Source organism: Giraffa tippelskirchi, chromosome 9, assembly GCF_054371585.1.
Source record: "Giraffa tippelskirchi isolate mGirTip1 chromosome 9, T2T-mGirTip1v1.2.pri, whole genome shotgun sequence".
Classification (NCBI taxonomy): Eukaryota; Metazoa; Chordata; class Mammalia; order Artiodactyla; family Giraffidae; genus Giraffa; species Giraffa tippelskirchi.
The window spans coordinates 158,699,647-158,717,486 of NC_137283.1; the positions used below are offsets into that span (position 1 = coordinate 158,699,647).

Sequence of the window (17,840 nt, forward strand, 5' to 3'; positions counted from 1 at the left end):
CCTGACACAGGGTCTTTTTCACTGAGTCAGTTCTTCGCATCAGGTGGCCAAAGTATTGGAGCTTCAGCTTTAGCATCCGTCCTTCCAATGAGTATTCGGGGTTGATTTCCATGATGTTCTATTAAATCACATCATTTAATAAAAAATGTTACTGTGGGCCCGGAATTGCGTGCTCCATACCAAAGACACACCAATGTTAAGGGACTTTCTGCCCTGGGCCTTCCTGGAGCTCATGTTTTCACGGAGGAGAGGGAACACGACATGAAAGCCACACTGTGCGTGGAGGTACGGGGTGCGGCCACGGGACTCTCGGGGGACAATCGTGAGCAGACAGAAGAGATGAGTCATTTGTTCTTTCCCTTTCAAACTAAAGTTGAGATGCCTTATTTTTTCAAAGTGTGTTCCAGAAGCCACTCAAGAGAAGCATTCATTACTAATATAAGCACAGGTGGAAGAGCTGACACGTGGCTTCCCCAAACACGGGCAAACCTTACTTTGCTTCCCAAGAACATTCAGCTGACCCATGAACATGCATCTGAACTGCACAGGTCCACTGACACACAAGATCTTTTTCAATAAACACATAAAGTACAAGATCCGAGGTTGGTCAGAGGCCAACTCTACATTATATGTGGATTTTTGACTGTGTGAAGTGTCTGTACTCCTAAGACCCCGAGTTGCTTGAGTCAGGTGGACCGGCAGTCCAAGGAGAGCTTCACTAATCTCATACTTTCCAAAACCCGAGTGAATAAAATATAACCACTCAAGATGTGATGTGATGTTAGTTGCTCAGTCATATCCGACTCTTTGCAACCCCATGGACTGCAGCCTGCAAGGCTCTGTCCTTGTGATAAATCTTTTTTCCTAGAGTTAAGACAAGATTCTGTGTTTGGGTAATGTTCTAAGATGTTATGATTGGGACTTCCCTGGTGTCCAGGGGTTAAGACCACACTCCCAATGCAGGGGGCACAGGTTCAATCTCTGGTCAGAAAACAGATCCCACATGCCGCACAGCACGATGAAAAAAAAAGATGTTTTAATGTTATAATTTGTTATATGAAACGCTCCATAACTGGAGATAGAATTCATATGTCTTCAGGGTTTTTAGAGTAAAATTTCAACTACCTATCATTCATTATTCCTTTCCTACAGTAAAAGTGATAAAGCATTGTAGAATTATAAATATTTTGGCACACGTATTTAATAAAGACCTCTTTTGATGGCGAACAGATTCTTTTATTGGCAATCAAAAAACTTCACTCTTACAATATGAAAATAAATGCTTCCTTAATGAATAATTAAATGAAAACTTTCCAGGACCTTATAGGATTTTTAGAAGGTACCACATGTATCTTTGAACACAGAACATTAGCTTGATGGCATCGTGAGAGCGTGACTGAAAATGAGAGATGTCATTTATAAAACAGCTACCTCACAGCTTTCCCAAAGAGTAGTTCCTCTGCAATTAAAACAAGAGACAAAATTCGTACTTCTACCTCTTTTTAAGATGTGACTGACAGCATACATCAATCTTAATTTTATGATTTCAATGTTACTTTTTCAAGGCACTCAACAGAAACTCAAATCTCACTTTAGAATCATGAATCTGAGATTTGCAGTGAAGCTGTAATTTCTCAGTATCAAAGTTTCATTATTACACAACAGTTCTGTTTCACAAACACCGTTTGTCCTCCATCCTGTTCTCCTGCGGCACCGATCACGCTAAGGAAGGTTTTCTGCAGCTCGTCTGAGACTAGAGCAGGCTCTGCTGCTTTGGTCACAAAACCCTTCCTGGGCGAACAGTACTTGCCCTTTCCAGAGAAATGCTGTTTTTACCTTTTCTGTTTCTTTTCTACTATGAAAAACAGGGCTATACAGAATCTTAGAATCTTATTTTCTGCTGGATGATTAAAATCTGTATTGCATATGTCATCTCAAGTCTCTTAAAATCCAAAACTTTGGTGGAGGACAGTATGCTTTCCCTTGTTGTCACTTAATACAATCAAAGCAAAAATAGAGCCCCATAGAAATTTCAACATTGAATTTTTTGTTAGTTGTAAAGCTTAGTTAACAGTACAACAGCTTGATATGTCAGTAGTCTCTGCATTATCTTTGATAGTTCATGATCTAGAAGACTACTTGTAGCCAAAAGCCCATCTTTCAAAAAGGTCCTATTTCCTCAATAGTCTGTTAACAGAGTTCACTGCCTTGTTTATATATATAGGCATGTATATCTGTATACGGAGAAGGCAATGGCACCCCACTCCAGTACTCTTGCCTGGAAAATCCCATGGATGGAGGAGCCTGGTAGGCTGCAGTCCATGGGGTTGCTAAGAGTCGGACACGACTGAGCGACTTCACTTTCACTTTTCCCTTTCATGCACTGGAGAAGGAAATGGCAACCCACTCCAGTATTCTTGCCTGGGGAATCCCAGGGACGGCAGAGCCTGGTGGGCTGCCGTCTATGGGGTCGCACAGAGTCGGACACGACTGAAGCGACTTAGCAGCAGCATATCTGTATACAGGATACGTATAACCAGTGGTCACACAACTGCGTTTATATATACAGGCATATATATGCGTATGTAAGATATATGTTAGCAGCAGTCACTTAGCTATTAGCTGTGCTCCATGAACGCCACTTTACTTGATATATAAAGGATGGCAATCATAGTCTCCGAGTCATTTTCAATCCACAAGCACATACACACACAGTTAACACTCGTCTCATAAATGCTGTTGACAATTCAGAAAGACTGCTTTTCTAGTTGAACTCTAAAAGAAAAGTGTCTTGAATTTAAAATTTTTAAAAAACTTCAGTCTTCAATATTGAAACTGCTAAGTCACTCCATTTTTCCATGGAAAAAAAAAAAAAAACACGGATAATAGAGTTGGGGGGACACTTTTTAAATGAAAAAATAAATTTGAGAAAACACCCTGCTACTAAACAGCTTAAGAAAAGAAACCTACAGGGAGAAAATATTTCAATAGAAGGTAAAAGCTATGTGGACTGCCACAAATAATAGCATTGTTTGTAATAACAATTAGAACAAATGAAATCTTCAATAATCGGACTGTAAGATATTAGGAAGTGTCCAATTGATAAAGTATTACACAGCCACTAACGATGAGGAGGGATATGATGAAGAACATGGAACACCTGACAACGTGAAGCCAAATACACAAAGGACCCTGTTGCACCGAACAGCTCCAATCGAGAAAACTAAGCAGGAACGTAATTTGCTGTGTCACTGAATTAGGGGTAGTCTTTCTTTTATTGGAAAAACCAATAAAGCAACATAAAGTTTCTATATTGATTGTACCTTTTCTAAAAGAAAACAAACAAAAAAAACCCCTCAAAATGGATGAAATTACTGAAAAACAAGTCTTTGAAAAAAAATGTTCCTGAGGGGGGCATGCATCTGACTGCATCCAGAAACCGTGTCTTTCATCCCTTGGGAGGCAGGACCTGAACCAGCCTGGTTCTCTCGAAAGGGAGGCGTCGTGAACAGACCCGAAAGAAGAGGGGTGAGTGCCCAGCCAGAAGTTCTGTGGCCACAGCCCTATCATTGATTTTATTAACTAGGCCGTAATTTGTCCATTTTGAGAGCTTAGACAACACACATTTCTATGTTTCAAGACAAAATTTCACAAAAGTTTTTATTTTTCTTGCTACAGAAAAATTCAGAGGCGCTACTATTTCCTTCTGATAATAAAGCAATTCTCGGCAATCAAGTCATATATATTTTTAATGACAAAATGGTTAGTGTTAATGTAACATGTGATCAGAAAATAATTTAAGACCACGGGGTGGTAACTATCAGAAATAATACTGGACAGAGGATTACTAACAGAGTAATTTTCAATAGAAAAACTGAGCATTTCCCTTGGGAAATAAATTTAATATTTTATTATTAAGCAACTGGGGCAAAAAAGATTTAGATTTTTTGTAACTGTGATTGAACAGGATTAGAAAGGCTTCATGGGGATGAAGTTTTTTGATGGTTTTATGATGACAATTACCACCTCCTAGCTAGTTTAGCTCTCCGAAGAAAATGTTCAATCAAAAGGCTAAATCACACAAAGCACTTAACATTTTCAAACAGTTGCCTAATAACAAACTTTTAAAAGAGATTATCCATAGCAGTAGATTATGTTTATCAAATATTTGAACAAGCCACACTCAGAAACACTACAATGGTTCAGCTTACTGGTTTATGTGGTTCTCTGCACTACTATAAAATAGTCAGAAAGAGCTTGGTGTACTCAGTGTAAGGCTGACGGTTTACTTGCTGCATGCTGTGTATCTTGAAGTTACGTTTTCCCAGTTGATCACATTCCAAATGGCCTTCAGATAATCGGGCCTGACATTTTTATACTGAAGGTAATAAGCATGCTCCCACACGTCAATCCCCAGCAGGGGGATAAGACCTATTGGAAAGAAGGGGAAAGAAACAAAACCCATGAGTTTCAATCTAAACACCGCATCTTCTTGCTTTAACTGTCCTACGCACACAAAATTACCCTTTACCACATTCTCGTCCACTTTTCAGTTTCTTATACATGATATATATAGGAAATCTGCATAAGAATAAATATCCTAAAATATTTTAAACTTTACTCTTTGGAAGAAGAAAATGTGATAAATAGTAAAAATAATTGAAACAGACTTGGGAAAAATCAACTAACTACAGTATTTAACAGGTATTCTTAAAATCAATAGATTTATCCAAGAGCCAATTCTCAGTGGTCCTTACCAAGAGTCTCAAAAAGGGTGTGATTCTTTTGCAGGGGTGGCTATGTGTATGCTAAGTCACTCAGTCGTGTCTGACTCTTTGCAACCCCATGGACTGCAGCCCGCCAGGCTTCTCTGTCCATGGGGATTCTCCAAGCAAGATTACTGGAGTGGGTTGCCATGCCCTCCTCCAGAGGATCTTCCCGACCCAGGGATCAAACCCAGGTCTCCAGAGTGCCTGAGTACCTTCCAAAGATGCTGTGCATTTGTGGGGGGCTATGAAAAACCTGCTCTGCTCCCCTGGGCTAATGTGAGTCACAGAGAGCACAAAGCATTTATGATGTATATGCATGTAATAATTAATGAAAGTGAGTCACTTTCCTGTACAACAGAAATTAACACAACATTGTAAATCAACTATATTTCAATAAAATAAATAAATAAAGCAAAGTGTTTATATGACATATTAATATAAGAATAAGTTAACAAGGAAAACTGAGTAAGACTTTAGGAAAAGGTGCACATTTCAGAAATTAAGTAATTTAAATGAAGAATTGGTTAAATCTACAAAACATTCATTTAAGAAACCTCTCTAGGGACTTCCCTGGAGGTCCAGTGGTTAAGAATCCATGCTTCCACTGCAGGGGCACGGGTTTGATCCCTAGTCAGGGAACTAAAATCCCACAGACTACACGGTACAGCCCCCCAAAAAAGAAACCTCTCCAACTGTTAAGTGCTCCTCTAAGAAAACAGTCATCAACCAGTGTGTCTAAATCAGTCATGGGGGTGCTACTAATCATTCATGATTAAGGCAACAAAATTCATATATGACTTTTCCCATAAATAAACTGCCATGAATTTCATTTATTTTTGTTCTGCTTGGCTTTCTTCAGGCGGAGAGGAGGCGGTGTCCCTAGGATTCACCAATCACGGCCTTCCGGGTCAGGTACCTGCCTCTAGAGCACTCAGGGCTCACAAACCTTTGCTTTTCCCAATTCTGTGGCTCTCAAAACAGCGGCTTAGATTCTGGCTAAATTGGGACAGATCCGGGGCAGTGAGTCACATAAGGAAGTCTCCTGACATGTGCAGAGGCGGAAAATAAGGCCGAGACCCACTGCTGACCGATGCTATCATCAGAGTTCCAGCTGACTGCTGGATCCTTAGGACTACTCCCTAAAGAGCTGCTACTTCCATCTGGCTCAACATGACAAAGGGTTTCGTGAGCCCAGCCTGCAGCTTCAGAGCCCCTTCTCTTCCTGCGCCAAAGCCCTCGGCAAGGCAGACTCTGGAAACCTGAGCTCTGGTCCCAGTTTAGCCACAGGTGCTCAGCAGAGGGGATGAGAGTCCAGGGTTTGAAGTCAGACCCAGCCTGTGTCTCTTTTCCTCCTTCATGCTATTGACCTAATCTTAGGTTTTTATTCTAGTGCATATAATTATTCTGTAAGCTGATACGAATTCTCTATCAAATGAAGCAGAGCTGATGTTTAAAATCTTTTTTGTTAATGTATCTGTAAAATTACATGTGCTAATTTTATAAAATATCAAGGACCTGGAAAGCATTTTTGCTCACACAAGACTCTGGGAATCAGCTCCTAGGATCTGCTCAAAACATATTCAGGAAGGTTTACACACTGCTAGGGTTCTTCAGTTCATGGTAAATGCTTTATAGTGAAGCATCTCTCCAGAATAAAGAATTCTAACCTGTTGTTCCTTGCAGGGGATCCTGGTTAGAACAAGCAGCAATCTGTAAGCGTCCCTGCTCCTTATTGAAGCCGAGCCAACCCCAGCCAGAGCCCTGGACACCAACAGATACAGCAGTCAACTTTTCCTTAAATTTGGCAAAGGAACCAAAGTCACGTTTGATGGCTTCCAGCAATTCCCCTATTAAAAACAGAAACAAAAAAAAGATTACAAAAACTACCTATGAATGAAGAGATTACAACAATTACAATAAAATATTTTATACATATATCAAATATTATTGTCATATGGCCCAAGACACAACTAGACAACACACAGAAATCACTACATAACCCAGCGAGCCTACAAAACACAGTGTCACTCCTGCCCTCACACGACAGTCATCAGGTCTCAGAATTTTAATTCACATGTGTGTTACTGAAACACGTTAGAGGAATTTTTTCACTCACAGTGCTATCTCCACAAGGAAAGAAAGAGTATTTTCCATTAGCTTTCTTTTTTCCCCTCAACAGAAGATTTTGCTTTGAATCCTACCCTACCTACTCTATCTCAATTTGGGAATAAAATGTTATGGCTGAGATTTGCTTCTTCTCCAAGGCAGCCTAGATCTTCCCTATCTTAAGCACTACATCATTTTAAAAGGAGTGATGTTGCCTCTTAAAGTGAACTAAGGGTACGGCAATGGCAACCCACTCCAGTGCTCTTGCCTGGAAAATCCCATGGACGGAGGAGCCTGGTAGGCTGCAGTCCATGGGGTCGCTAGGAGTCGGACACGACTAAGCAACTTCGCTTTCACTTTTCACTTCCATGCTTTGGAGAAGGACATGGCAACCCACTCCAGTGTTCTTGCCTGGAGAATCCCAGGGACGGGGGAGCCTGGTGGGCTGCCGTCTATGGGGTCGCACAGAGTCGGACATGACTGAAGCAACTTAGCAGCAGCAGCAGCAAGGGTATACTTTAAGGGTTATCACCCTTTTTATTCTGTAGCAATACAGAATACAATTCTAGACTGAGCACATCAACTAAATCAACTAGGCCAAAAATATTACTTCTCTTATTTTAATGGTCTGAAAGTAATCATCTAGGGACTTCCCTGGTGGTCCAGTGGCGAAGACTCCGCGCTCCCAGTGCCCGAAGGCCAAGGTTTGCTGCCTGGCAGGGAACTAGATCCCACATGCCACAACTAAGACCCAGCAGAGCCAAAGAAATAAATATTCAATTTCTTTTTAATTTTTAAAGTAATCATCTATTATAAGCACAAGTGATGAGATAAAGGGGCACAGATAACACAAAATGGCAGAGTGCCAAAACCTGTTGGATGAACACAGGTGTATCTGAGATTCTGGTAACTCTCAACACCTCGAAAGTATTAAGTAAAGGTCTGAAGATCTACCTCAGAAAAAATAAATTCTTCAGCTCCCCATACTTACTCCTCCAATCATCTTTACTTCCAAATGAAATTGCTTATTTCAAATGCATAAGGTGCCTTCTAGAATATGATTAAAAATGCCTCAGAAACTTAAGGTAGAAGCCAGAAGACCAGAGACAAAGGTGGAGAGCTGTGTTTATGCCCCATACCTTCCCTGGGATGGGAAGAATAAAGTGCTGGGACTCCACGTACCATACAAGTGAACAAGCAGAATGAACAAGCCCATCGGCTCTGGACTCCCTTGTTACCTGCAGCTGTCTTGGAAAACCTATTTTTCTGGGACAATTTCCTTTTTTAGAAAGAGTACTAAAATAATAGCAAAAGGCACTATTCTATAATGACCTAATTTTTAAAACAACCCTATAATTATCCCTATATCATACAGATGAAGAAAAGTAAGATATGGAATGGTTAGTATCTTATCCCAGGGCCTAGACCTTGTAAATGAAAAATCATCTTTCCTAAAAACTCAGTCTTCCCCTGATGCACAGTGCAGTTCGACTAGGAGACTCACCACACGTGGTATTGTGTGTGTGCATGTGTGCGTAACTCCCTGGCTGTATTCTGCACTCTCGCATGTGCCCCTCTGAAAGTTACGACTGTCGTACTCTCTACTATGAGAGAGATGCCATCATGATAGCTCAGGGAGAATGAAGGTAACTTAAGAAAATCAAGTCATTCCTACTGTGCACAAAATGGAGCCAAGGTTGCCCCAGTTTAAACTAACCTTTGGGTTCTCCACCACCGTTAGGGCTCAGATTTGTCCAGAAGATGCTGTGATTGATGTGGCCTCCACCGTTGAACTTTAAGGCAGGCTGCAGAGCTATCTGAGCTGTAACATCACCTGAAAGGTTAAAATACGAACACATTTTTTAGAAATTCTTGCTTTTTATGGCAACCCACTCTAGTATTCTTGCCTGGAGAATCCCACGGACAAAGGAGGCTGGTGGGCTACAATCCACGGGGTCGCAAAGAGTCGGACACAACTGAGTGACTGAACAAGCGGTCCCAAAACTTCACAATTTCAATATTTTACCAAAAAAAAAGCCTTCCCCAAATTATGTGTCCCAGTGGATTTTCAGTTCAATCAATAATGTAGCAAACAGCTAGTGAGCAAGAGTGGCAAAGCTAGTAGAAAATTCACTCCTGGGCTTCAAAGAACTCGGTTTTCTCGGATAGAAAAGATTTCAGTAAGTGACGTAACAAAGAAAACAAGGACAGAAAATAGTGGAGTGGATTTACAGGCTATATGGAAAATGTTCAACTCTCATTCTCCAGATGGACAACCACCTACTAGCATGGTTATACTAACAAAAAACTCAACTTATTCAAAACTGAACCGCTGATCTTCAACCCCAAACTCATTCGTCCAAAGGCCTTCCCCATCTCAGTGAGTGCCAGCTGTTTGCTCAGGGCATTTTTGATGACATGGTGATTTGTCACTCCTTTCCTCTCGTACCCCACATCTAACCCAGTAGCAAAGCCAGCGCCAGAGAACATCCAGAACCTCATCCCTTCCTCTAGCCTCCATGGCCCCGTCTCCCACTGTCTCCTGCTTCCACACCCGCCCCTGCAGGCTATTCTCAACACAGTGGTCAGAGGGCTTCTCTGAACCTCAAACTGATCATGGCACACCTGGGTCAAACCCTTCCGCAGGCTGCTCTTCTCAGAGTGAACCCCAAGTCCTTACAATTGGTACAGGGGTGCGCGTCACGCGCCTCTCTGCATCTCCCTGCTGGCCCAGCTCAGGCCACAGCGGCCTCTCCTGGCACTCAGATAGCCAGCCTGGCACGCGGCCAGCTTAGGGCTTCCACTGACCGCTGCAGCCTTTGCTGGGACACTTTTCCTGGAGACAGCCTCTGGGTTCACCCCCTCATTCCCTCTCAAGTCTCCACTGAAGCATCAACCACATCAGAAGGCTTCTCTAACCACAATATGAAATGGGCAACGTCCACCCGCCTCCAGACCACTTCCTCCACTCTGTTTTCCTTGATAGGACTTCAGCGCCTGACATACTACATATTTACTTATTCACATCTCTCCATGGAAGGAAAGCTCCAATGAAGACGTGGACTTCTGTGCCCTGCCGTGTCTCTGAGGTTCAACGTATTGCCTTACAACATAGCAGGCATTCATGATACTAAATGGAGTTTCTACAGAAAAAGAATTCTGACCTCTATACTTTGAAAAGAATGGCATATTTGGAGCTGTTTTTTCCACCTCGCCAAACATGGAGGCAAAATAAAATATTTTTTTTCTATGCCTTGAAGAAGGTACAGACTAACAAAACTATTAGGAAAGATGGGAATTTCCTTATCCAGTATTAAGTTCTTATGACTCACAAGATCCCCAAGTGAAGGACACAGAGAACCAAGCAGAACTCTGCCCTTGGGGAGCATACATACCAGAAGTTTTCTATTTCTGTTGTTAGAGTGCATGCTAAGAACACACATAAGAAATGGTGATGTCTGAAACAATAAAGCCTCCAGTTTTTAGCAATTCAGAAAGGAGAAGGCCAATGATATCTAAATACACAGATAATCTTTGAGAGTTCTGTTTAAGATGCCAACTTTTGTCGCTATGTTTACAAAATAATTTTCTGACAGATCAGTGTTTCCGTTACTAATTTTTCTTGGAGAATCACTCTAAAAATACATAATTTATATTGTTTTTTTAATGCCAACAGTAACTATTTCTAATGGAAAAGAAACTTGCTTACTGAGAACTGGTTTCATCACAATCTCCTAAAGTTTACATAATCATTTTTTAAATTTTAATAGAAATTTGGGGGGCTTAATATCTGCTTTTAAGAACATTTTCCTGAAGCTCAACATTTTCTTTGGCGTCACAGTAGTTTTTTTTCCCTCTGTTGAATACAATAAAAGTCAAGTATATACTTTTGTTTGAAAAGTATTTATGATACTTACCTGTGATAAAATTGATGATGTTATTTTCCTTACATTTTTTCCCCCAAATTTTCAAACATGAAAATGTAACTCCTTAATGGTTTTTAAAATATAATTGTTTAAATAAACAAAAGTGCCACAGATACTTGTAGGCAACACAGTAGAATATATTGTGACAAAGTAAAGCTTTTTCCCCGGAGGCTTTCATTAAGCAAGCAAATCTTCTGTTGCACAAGTACTGAAATATCAGCTGTTTTTAAAATATTGAAGAGGCATTCATGGGTGTCATGTGTTGTCTCGCAGGAAATCAGTTTCACAACTGGGATTCACCCCAGCCTCTCCCCATTACCACATTCTTCCCGAAGTTGTTTTTTCCCTAAATCGTTGAACCTCTTCCTGTACTCAGAACCTTTTACTTTCCTCAGACCATCCCTCTGATGGTCACAAGTAAATCTTCCAGAATGTGGTAACTTCCTCTTCTTTTTGTTTACCTAATAACCTCACACACGGCCAGACTGAAATGCTGCCTTTTCCCACTAGATGTCCCCAGTCAACAAGCAGTCACTGCCTAAAATGCAATCAACCAATTTCTCAGGACTGAAATTCAATTCGCAGATACATGAAATCTAGAAAACTGGTACTGATGAACCATGTGCAGGGCAAGAACAGAGACGCAGATGTAGACAAGGAAGTGACTCGTGGACAGGGCGGGTGGGAAGGAGAGTGGAGGAGGAATTGAGAGAGTAGCACTGAGGTACACACACTACCATCTGCGAAACAGCTAGCTAGTGGGAAGCTCCCTGTATAGCACAGGGAGCTCAGCTGGGTGCTCCGTGAGGACCTGCAGGGCTGGGTTGGGGGGGCAGGTTCGGGGGGGCAGGTTTGGAAGGCTCAAGAGGGAGGGGATACATGTATACCTATAGCTGATTCATGGGGAAGGAAATGACAACCCACTCCAGTATTCTTGCCTGGAGAATCCCATGGACAGAGGAGCCTGGCGGGCTACAGTCCATGGGGTCGCAAAGAGTCGGACACGACTGTGCGACTAACAACAACAACATAGCTGATTCATGTCCTTGTACAGCAGAAACTAACACAGCATTGTAAAGCAATTATACTCCAGATTAAAATACATAAAATAGGGAGAAAAAACACACTTAGGAAAAAAAATGCACTTTTAACTATGTTGCTTCAGCCACACGTACAGCCTGGAAACAAAGGTTTCCCTCGTGCAAAAATGTAATACCTATTCTGTATAGAAACGTTAAGACATCTTAGTCCCATAGACGCCCCCAGACGCAAAGCACAAAATAAAAAGTCCACGCACTACGGGTTTTGTCAACTGAGCTCCTCTAAAAAAGAAAAATACCAACTCCGTATTATATTTTCACTCAACTCAAAAGAGTGGCATATAAAAAAAAAGAGTGGCATACAAACGCAAGCTTGGGTTCCCCACGAAACGGCTGTTCTTCCTGTGAATTCCGCTCCCAGGTCCACGCGCGAGTGCGCGCAGCGGTTCTGCCCGGCGCCAGGGGGCACAGGTCTTTACCAGGCACGCATCGCCGCGCAGCGCCCCGCCACCCGCTTCCCAGAGCCCAGCCGCCCGGCACCCACCCTTCTCCTGCGCCTCCCGGTACTTCTCCTCGGCGACGTTGAGGTTGTTCACGTAGGCCGCGTGGTGCTTGCTGTGGTGCAGCTGCATGATCTCCGCGTTGATGTGCGGCTCCAGGGCGCCATAGTCGTACGGCAGGTCGGGGAGGCTGTGCTTCTGCCGGGAGCCCGGCGCGCCCAGGGCCGGCACCAGTCTCCTGCTCGTGCTGCAGAGAGAGCACACCCAGCGTGATCGGGCCCCGCGCGCAGCCACCTTTGCCCCGCGAGCGCGTCTCCGCAGCCCGGCGAGAAGGACCCGCGCACCGGGGAGGAGGAGTGGGGGGCGCCTTCGGATCGTCGGCCCACTGGCCGTCCAGTCTCCAGCCTGAAACTCAAGCTGCGGTGCAGCGGACCCGGCGGCACCTGGACGCGCTCGGCCCACCACCTGCCCGCAGGCCGATGCCCTGGACCCCGAAGGTGCCCTGGAGCCCGCGGGGCCGGCGCCAGCTGGCTGGTGGGGGTCAGCGGCGCCAACCCACCGAGGTCCCCGCCGGGGCCGCGACCGGCCGCCGTGCCCGCCGTCCGGAGCCTCACCTGCAAGCCGCCCGGGACAACATGGTGGACGCCGCCTGTGGGCCTCTCCGAGCTCGAGTCGCCGCGGCGCGCTGACCTGCGACGATGCGCTCGTGTCCCGGGCTGCGCCGCAAGGACACCGCCGCCGAGGCCCCGCCCCCGGCGCGCCCCCGAGGCCCCGCCCCGCGCCCGCGGCCCCGCCCCCTGCGCCCGCCGCTCCCAACTCGCGGGAAGTGGAGGGCGGGGCCCTGGGCTCGGCCGCCCCACACTCCGGGCCCAGCGCATGCGAGAAAGAGAGGCCCGGCAGTCTCCCCTGCGGCTGCGCGAGCCGCGGGGCCCTTACTGCGACTGCGCGCCATTGGGCGCGTCGCCAGAGGGAGGCCCGCTGTTTTCCCTCCCCCCGGCTTCCCGAAAGAGACGGTACCGCTCTGGGCTCCGCCCCGTGAGGGTACCGCCCGGCGCGGCCCGCGGATCGGGGACCCAGCCCCCGCCGGCGTGCCGGGGAATTGCCCGTGGCTGCGTTCCCGCTCCTTCCCGGACGCCCGGGGTGGGGTGGGGGTAGCCTCAGGGTCCCGGGACACCCCTCTCCCGGAGGAAGGACTCGTGTTTCTGGGAGCCGCATCGGAGCGCAGCAGTGAGCCGACGCGGTCTCGCAGGAAAGCGGGCTCTGGCCCTGGGACGGTGTAGGGCCGGTGCCTCTCCAGCCACTGCCCGGAGTGAGCGTTCTTTCCGAGTGAACCGACCTTGGGACCTCCGCCCGGCCTAATAATAGTGTTACTGTGCACCCGCCACGTGCCAGGGACTGCGCTGCAGAGTTTACATAAATTTATCTTTGTTTCACCCCTAGAATAGGCATCACTGATTCCCGCTTAATGAACTGGTTGCCCTGGTCACACCGTTAATAAGTGAAAGATCAGGATTAGAACCCGAAGTTTATGCTTTGATTACCAGACCTTAGCAGTCAAGTCTTGAGTGTTTGCTGGGAGAATATAAAACTACAACAGAGGATTCTTCCCTGCAGTGTCCTATATCTAATGAGCTGTATGTATCAGGTACTTTCTCAACAACTGAAAAAAAAAACAAACCAATCCTGAATTCTGTAAAGAAGTTAGAAAGTTTTACACTGTTATTGGCCTGAGTTAGGCCTTTCCTAAATAGAATAATACAGTAATAAACAGACACAGATAACAGGTGCTGAATAGTGTTTCAGTTACTTTCCTCCACCCCCTTCACAATTCCCACCCCACCTCTGTGCCAAGGATGACTAGGGGAACGGAAAGGGGAACCACTGAGCCTGGCTTCACAGAAAGGGTAGGGCTTGCTGGAAGTCAAGGTGAATGTAAGGGCATGCTACCAGGTGGAGGAAATTCAAGTTGGAACCAGGTGATGGATGTCCTTAAAACTCAAACATGTAATTGGTAACAGGAAACTGAAAAGCATTTTAGCTGACATGAGGCATATTTAAAGTAGTTTTCCAGGCAAGGGAGTCTGCCATTGATTTAAGAGGCAGGCTAGTTAAAAAACTGTTGTATAAATTCTAGCATGAGATATTAAGAGCTGGTTTTAGGGTACTAGCTATGGGAACTGGAATAAAAGCATTTGGAAGAATGAAATAACAGAATTCAGTGACAGGTCAGTCGCTAATACAAAGGCTTGTTCTAGTGAGAACAAAATATCACTATAAGGAGATTGAGCCCAGTCAGGCCAAATTGATGTACTTCTTGGTACAAGTGATACTTTGATATTTAAATTGAATTCCCAGCCCCACCCCCTCAGCAGGACATGCCTTTTTGAGCAAGCAACAAAGGCTGGGGTGTGGGGAAGTGAGATTAGTCTCTCTAACATCATATCTGCCATCAGCTACATCCTTCCAGAAGACACCCCAACTACAAGAGTGACCAGAATTGAGACCAGGGCTTGAGGGCTGCAGGAGGTAATGAAAATGTCTTACATCCAGTAAACAGACCTCTTTTCTTTTATAGTTGACCATTATCAGTTCAGTTCAGTCGCTCAGTCTTGTCCGACTCTGCGACCCCATGCAGCACACCAGGCTTCCCTGTCCATCACCAACTCCCAGAGCTTGCTCAAACTCATGTCCATCCAGTCAGTGATGCGATCCAACCATCTCATCCTCTATCATCCCCTTCTCCTCCTGCCTTCAATCTTATCCAGCATCAGGGTCTTTTCCAGTGAGTCAGTTCTTTGCATCAGGTGGCCAAAGTACTGGAGTTTCAGCCTCAGCATCAGTCATTCCAACGAATATTCAGGACTGGTTTCCTTTAGGATTGACTGGTTGGATCTTCTTGCAGTCCAATGGACTCTCAAGAGTCTTCTCCAATACCGCAGTTCAAAAGCACCAATTCTTTGGCGCTCAGCTTTCTTTATGGTCCAACTCTCACATCCATACATGACTACTGGAAAAACCATAGCTTTCACTATATGGACCTTTGTCGGCAAACTAATGTCTCTGCTTTTTAATATGCCATCTAGGTTGGTCATAGCTTTTCTTCCAAGGAGCAAGCGTCTTAATTTCATAGCTGCAGTCACCACTATAAGACGTACTCATTCAACTGGCCCAAGGAGTTAGATTACAGTTGACTAGAGTCTGTCCCATATTCCTCCAGCCAGCTCAGGATGTCATCTACCACATCAGGGCACCATAATTGTGGATTTCCCGTCAACAAACTTCCTGAGACTACTTCACAGACATCTCAGACCCACCAGAGTCTAGACCAACATATTGGCTAAAGGAGGAAAAATGTAGGTTGAGATGAAATCCTTTGGAGTCAGTTTTTAAACAGATCCAGCTAGTGTCTCAAACCCAGAAGTGTGTATTCCCTCCTGTAAAAGAGATCTGGAGTGGGTAGTCCAGGGCTGGGATGACAGTGCCATGAAGTCCTCGAGTAACCAGGTTCCTTTGTCCTCAGAATTGCCTCATGATCCATAATAGCTTCTAGAGCACCAGCCATCTCACTTCCTCTCCATGAAGAGGGAGGGACAAAAGGTTGGCCCCAACTGTCTCCTTTCAAGTATTCTCTGTGGTAGATTGACCTGACAAGTTCCAATCAGAATTTCGGTAGAAGGCTGCACCTAACTATAAAGGAGGCTGGGAAACATTTGTTTAGCTATGGCCATACCCAGTGTTAAAAAATGTGGAATTCCTTAACAACAGGGAAAATGAATAACGGATTGGAAATTAACAGTCTCTGCCACATATCCTTCTACAAGACATATTTTCACATGCTTAGTAATGAACTCGGACCATTTATGGAATGACTTTAGCTACACTCTCTCCTTTTTCTCTCTCACTCTTCCTTTTCACCCCTTGTACCACAAACCTTACCCAGGCAGGAATCTCAGGGAGAACTGCTCCACCAACTTTCCTTTTGCATAAATGAGATTGCTAACAAGTTGTTCTTGTTTTATTGTTGTTTAGTCACTCAGTCGTGTCCAACTCTTTGTGACCCCATGGACTGTAGCCCACCAGGCTCCTCTGTCCCTGGGATTCTCCAGGCAAGAATACTGGAGTGGCTTGCCATTTCCTTCTCCAGGAATGGGACCAAGAGTAGTACTTAAATTGCTAAAATGAAATCAGTGATCTAGGCAAAGAGAGAAAATGATGGGAAAGATAGAATATCATTAACAAAGATTTCAAAGTGAGCTCCCCACCCCACAACATCAGGCTAATTATAATTAAATTGCATCCTCCAAGAATGCATTAACTCCTGGAAAGGAAAGGGGAAGGTTGGCTCAGAACAGAAGTGTTTTATTGAACAAGACAGGTAGTCAGAGACCCCAGTTCAATTCCTGGGTCGGGAAGATCCCCTGGAGAAGGGATAGGCTACCCACTCCAGTATTCTTGGGCTTCCCTTGTGGCTCAGCTGGTAAAGAATCCACCTGCAATGCAGGAGACCTGGGTTCTATCCCTAGGTTGGAAAGATCTCCTGGAGAAGGGAAAGGCTACCCACTCCAGTGTTCCGGCCTGGAGAATTCCATGAACTGTATAGTCCATGGGGTCCCAAAGAGTCGGACACAACTGAGCAACTTTTACTTACACTTTTGGGCTTGCCTGGTGGCTCAGATGGTAAAGCATCCACCTGTAATGCAGGACACCTGGGTTTGATCCCCGGGTCAGGAAGATCCCCTGAAGAAGGGAATGGCAACTCATTCCAATATTCTTGCCTGGAAAATCCCATGGACAGAGGAGCCTGATGGGCTACAGTCCATGGGGTCGTAAAGAGTTGAACACGACTGAGCAACCAACATAAAGGGAGAAAGGACATAATTGACATAATTGAGCAGATCCTCAGCTCTGGTACCATCAGACCCTGTTCTGGTGCTGAGTCTGTTGCTTCACATCATCTCTTAATTCACAGCATCTCTGTAAAGTGATTTATTTCTCTATTGCACAAAGGTAGTAAGTGACTTTGGCTTCCCTGGTGGCTCAGCGGTAAAGACTCTGCCTGCAATACAGGAGACCCAGGTTCGATCCCTAGGTTGGGAAGATCCCCTGGAGGAAGGCATGGCAACCCACTCTAGTAATCATGCCTGGAGAATCCCCATGGACAGAGGAGCCTGGTGGGCTACAGTCCATAGGGTTGCACAGAGTCGGACACGACTGAAGCCACCTAGCACACACACACAGTAAGTGACTTGACCAAGGTCACACAGAGCCAGTAGATAGTAGAGCTTGGCTTTGAATGTACTGCTCTCCCTGTTAACCCTAACATCACTGTGCCTTTAAACAGCTGCCACACCCCCTGCCCGCCACATTCCTTGCACCCAATAAAACTGAGCTCAACCCTATTTTGTTTGTGGTTCACTGTTTGAAACTTGCCCCTCCTATGCTGTGTCCCAGCTTATTCCTGTCTTCTCAACTCCTGACTGATCTCCAGCCTCTTCTCTT

At 44.9% G+C, this 17,840-nt stretch overlaps 1 protein-coding gene across 4 annotated transcripts; it reads right to left on the reverse strand.

Annotated features, from left to right (window-relative positions):
* Nucleotides 1-1,214: 1,214 nt before the first annotated feature.
* SOD2 (superoxide dismutase 2) lies at nucleotides 1,215-13,043 on the reverse strand. Of its 4 annotated transcripts, none has more exons than XM_081530193.1 (5): nucleotides 12,956-13,043; nucleotides 12,386-12,588; nucleotides 8,593-8,709; nucleotides 6,437-6,616; nucleotides 1,215-4,431 (listed from the first exon to the last, which is right to left on the reverse strand). In XM_081530193.1, the coding sequence occupies exons 1-5, from the start codon at nucleotides 12,976-12,978 to the stop codon at nucleotides 4,286-4,288; spliced, it is 669 nt and encodes a 222-aa protein (XP_081386319.1). In that variant the 5' UTR covers nucleotides 12,979-13,043; the 3' UTR covers nucleotides 1,215-4,285. The 4 variants fall into 4 exon arrangements, with proteins under 4 accessions (XP_081386319.1, XP_081386321.1, XP_081386320.1 ...); XM_081530195.1 differs by having other exon boundaries at nucleotides 1,215-4,488; nucleotides 6,411-6,616; XM_081530194.1 differs by lacking the exon at nucleotides 8,593-8,709.
* Nucleotides 13,044-17,840: the final 4,797 nt, after the last annotated feature.

Excerpts from the sequence above, each read along its gene's own strand:
- SOD2 (XM_081530193.1), bottom strand. The coding sequence starts at position 12,978 with ATGTTGTCCCGGGCGGCTTGCAG. Across the intron at positions 12,589-12,955 it reads TTGTCCCGGGCGGCTTGCAG|CACGAGCAGGAGACTGGTGC; the intron begins GTGAGGCTCCGG and ends CTCTCTCTGCAG. Across the intron at positions 6,617-8,592 it reads CGGTGGTGGAGAACCCAAAG|GGGAATTGCTGGAAGCCATC; the intron begins GTTAGTTTAAAC and ends TGTTTTTAATAG.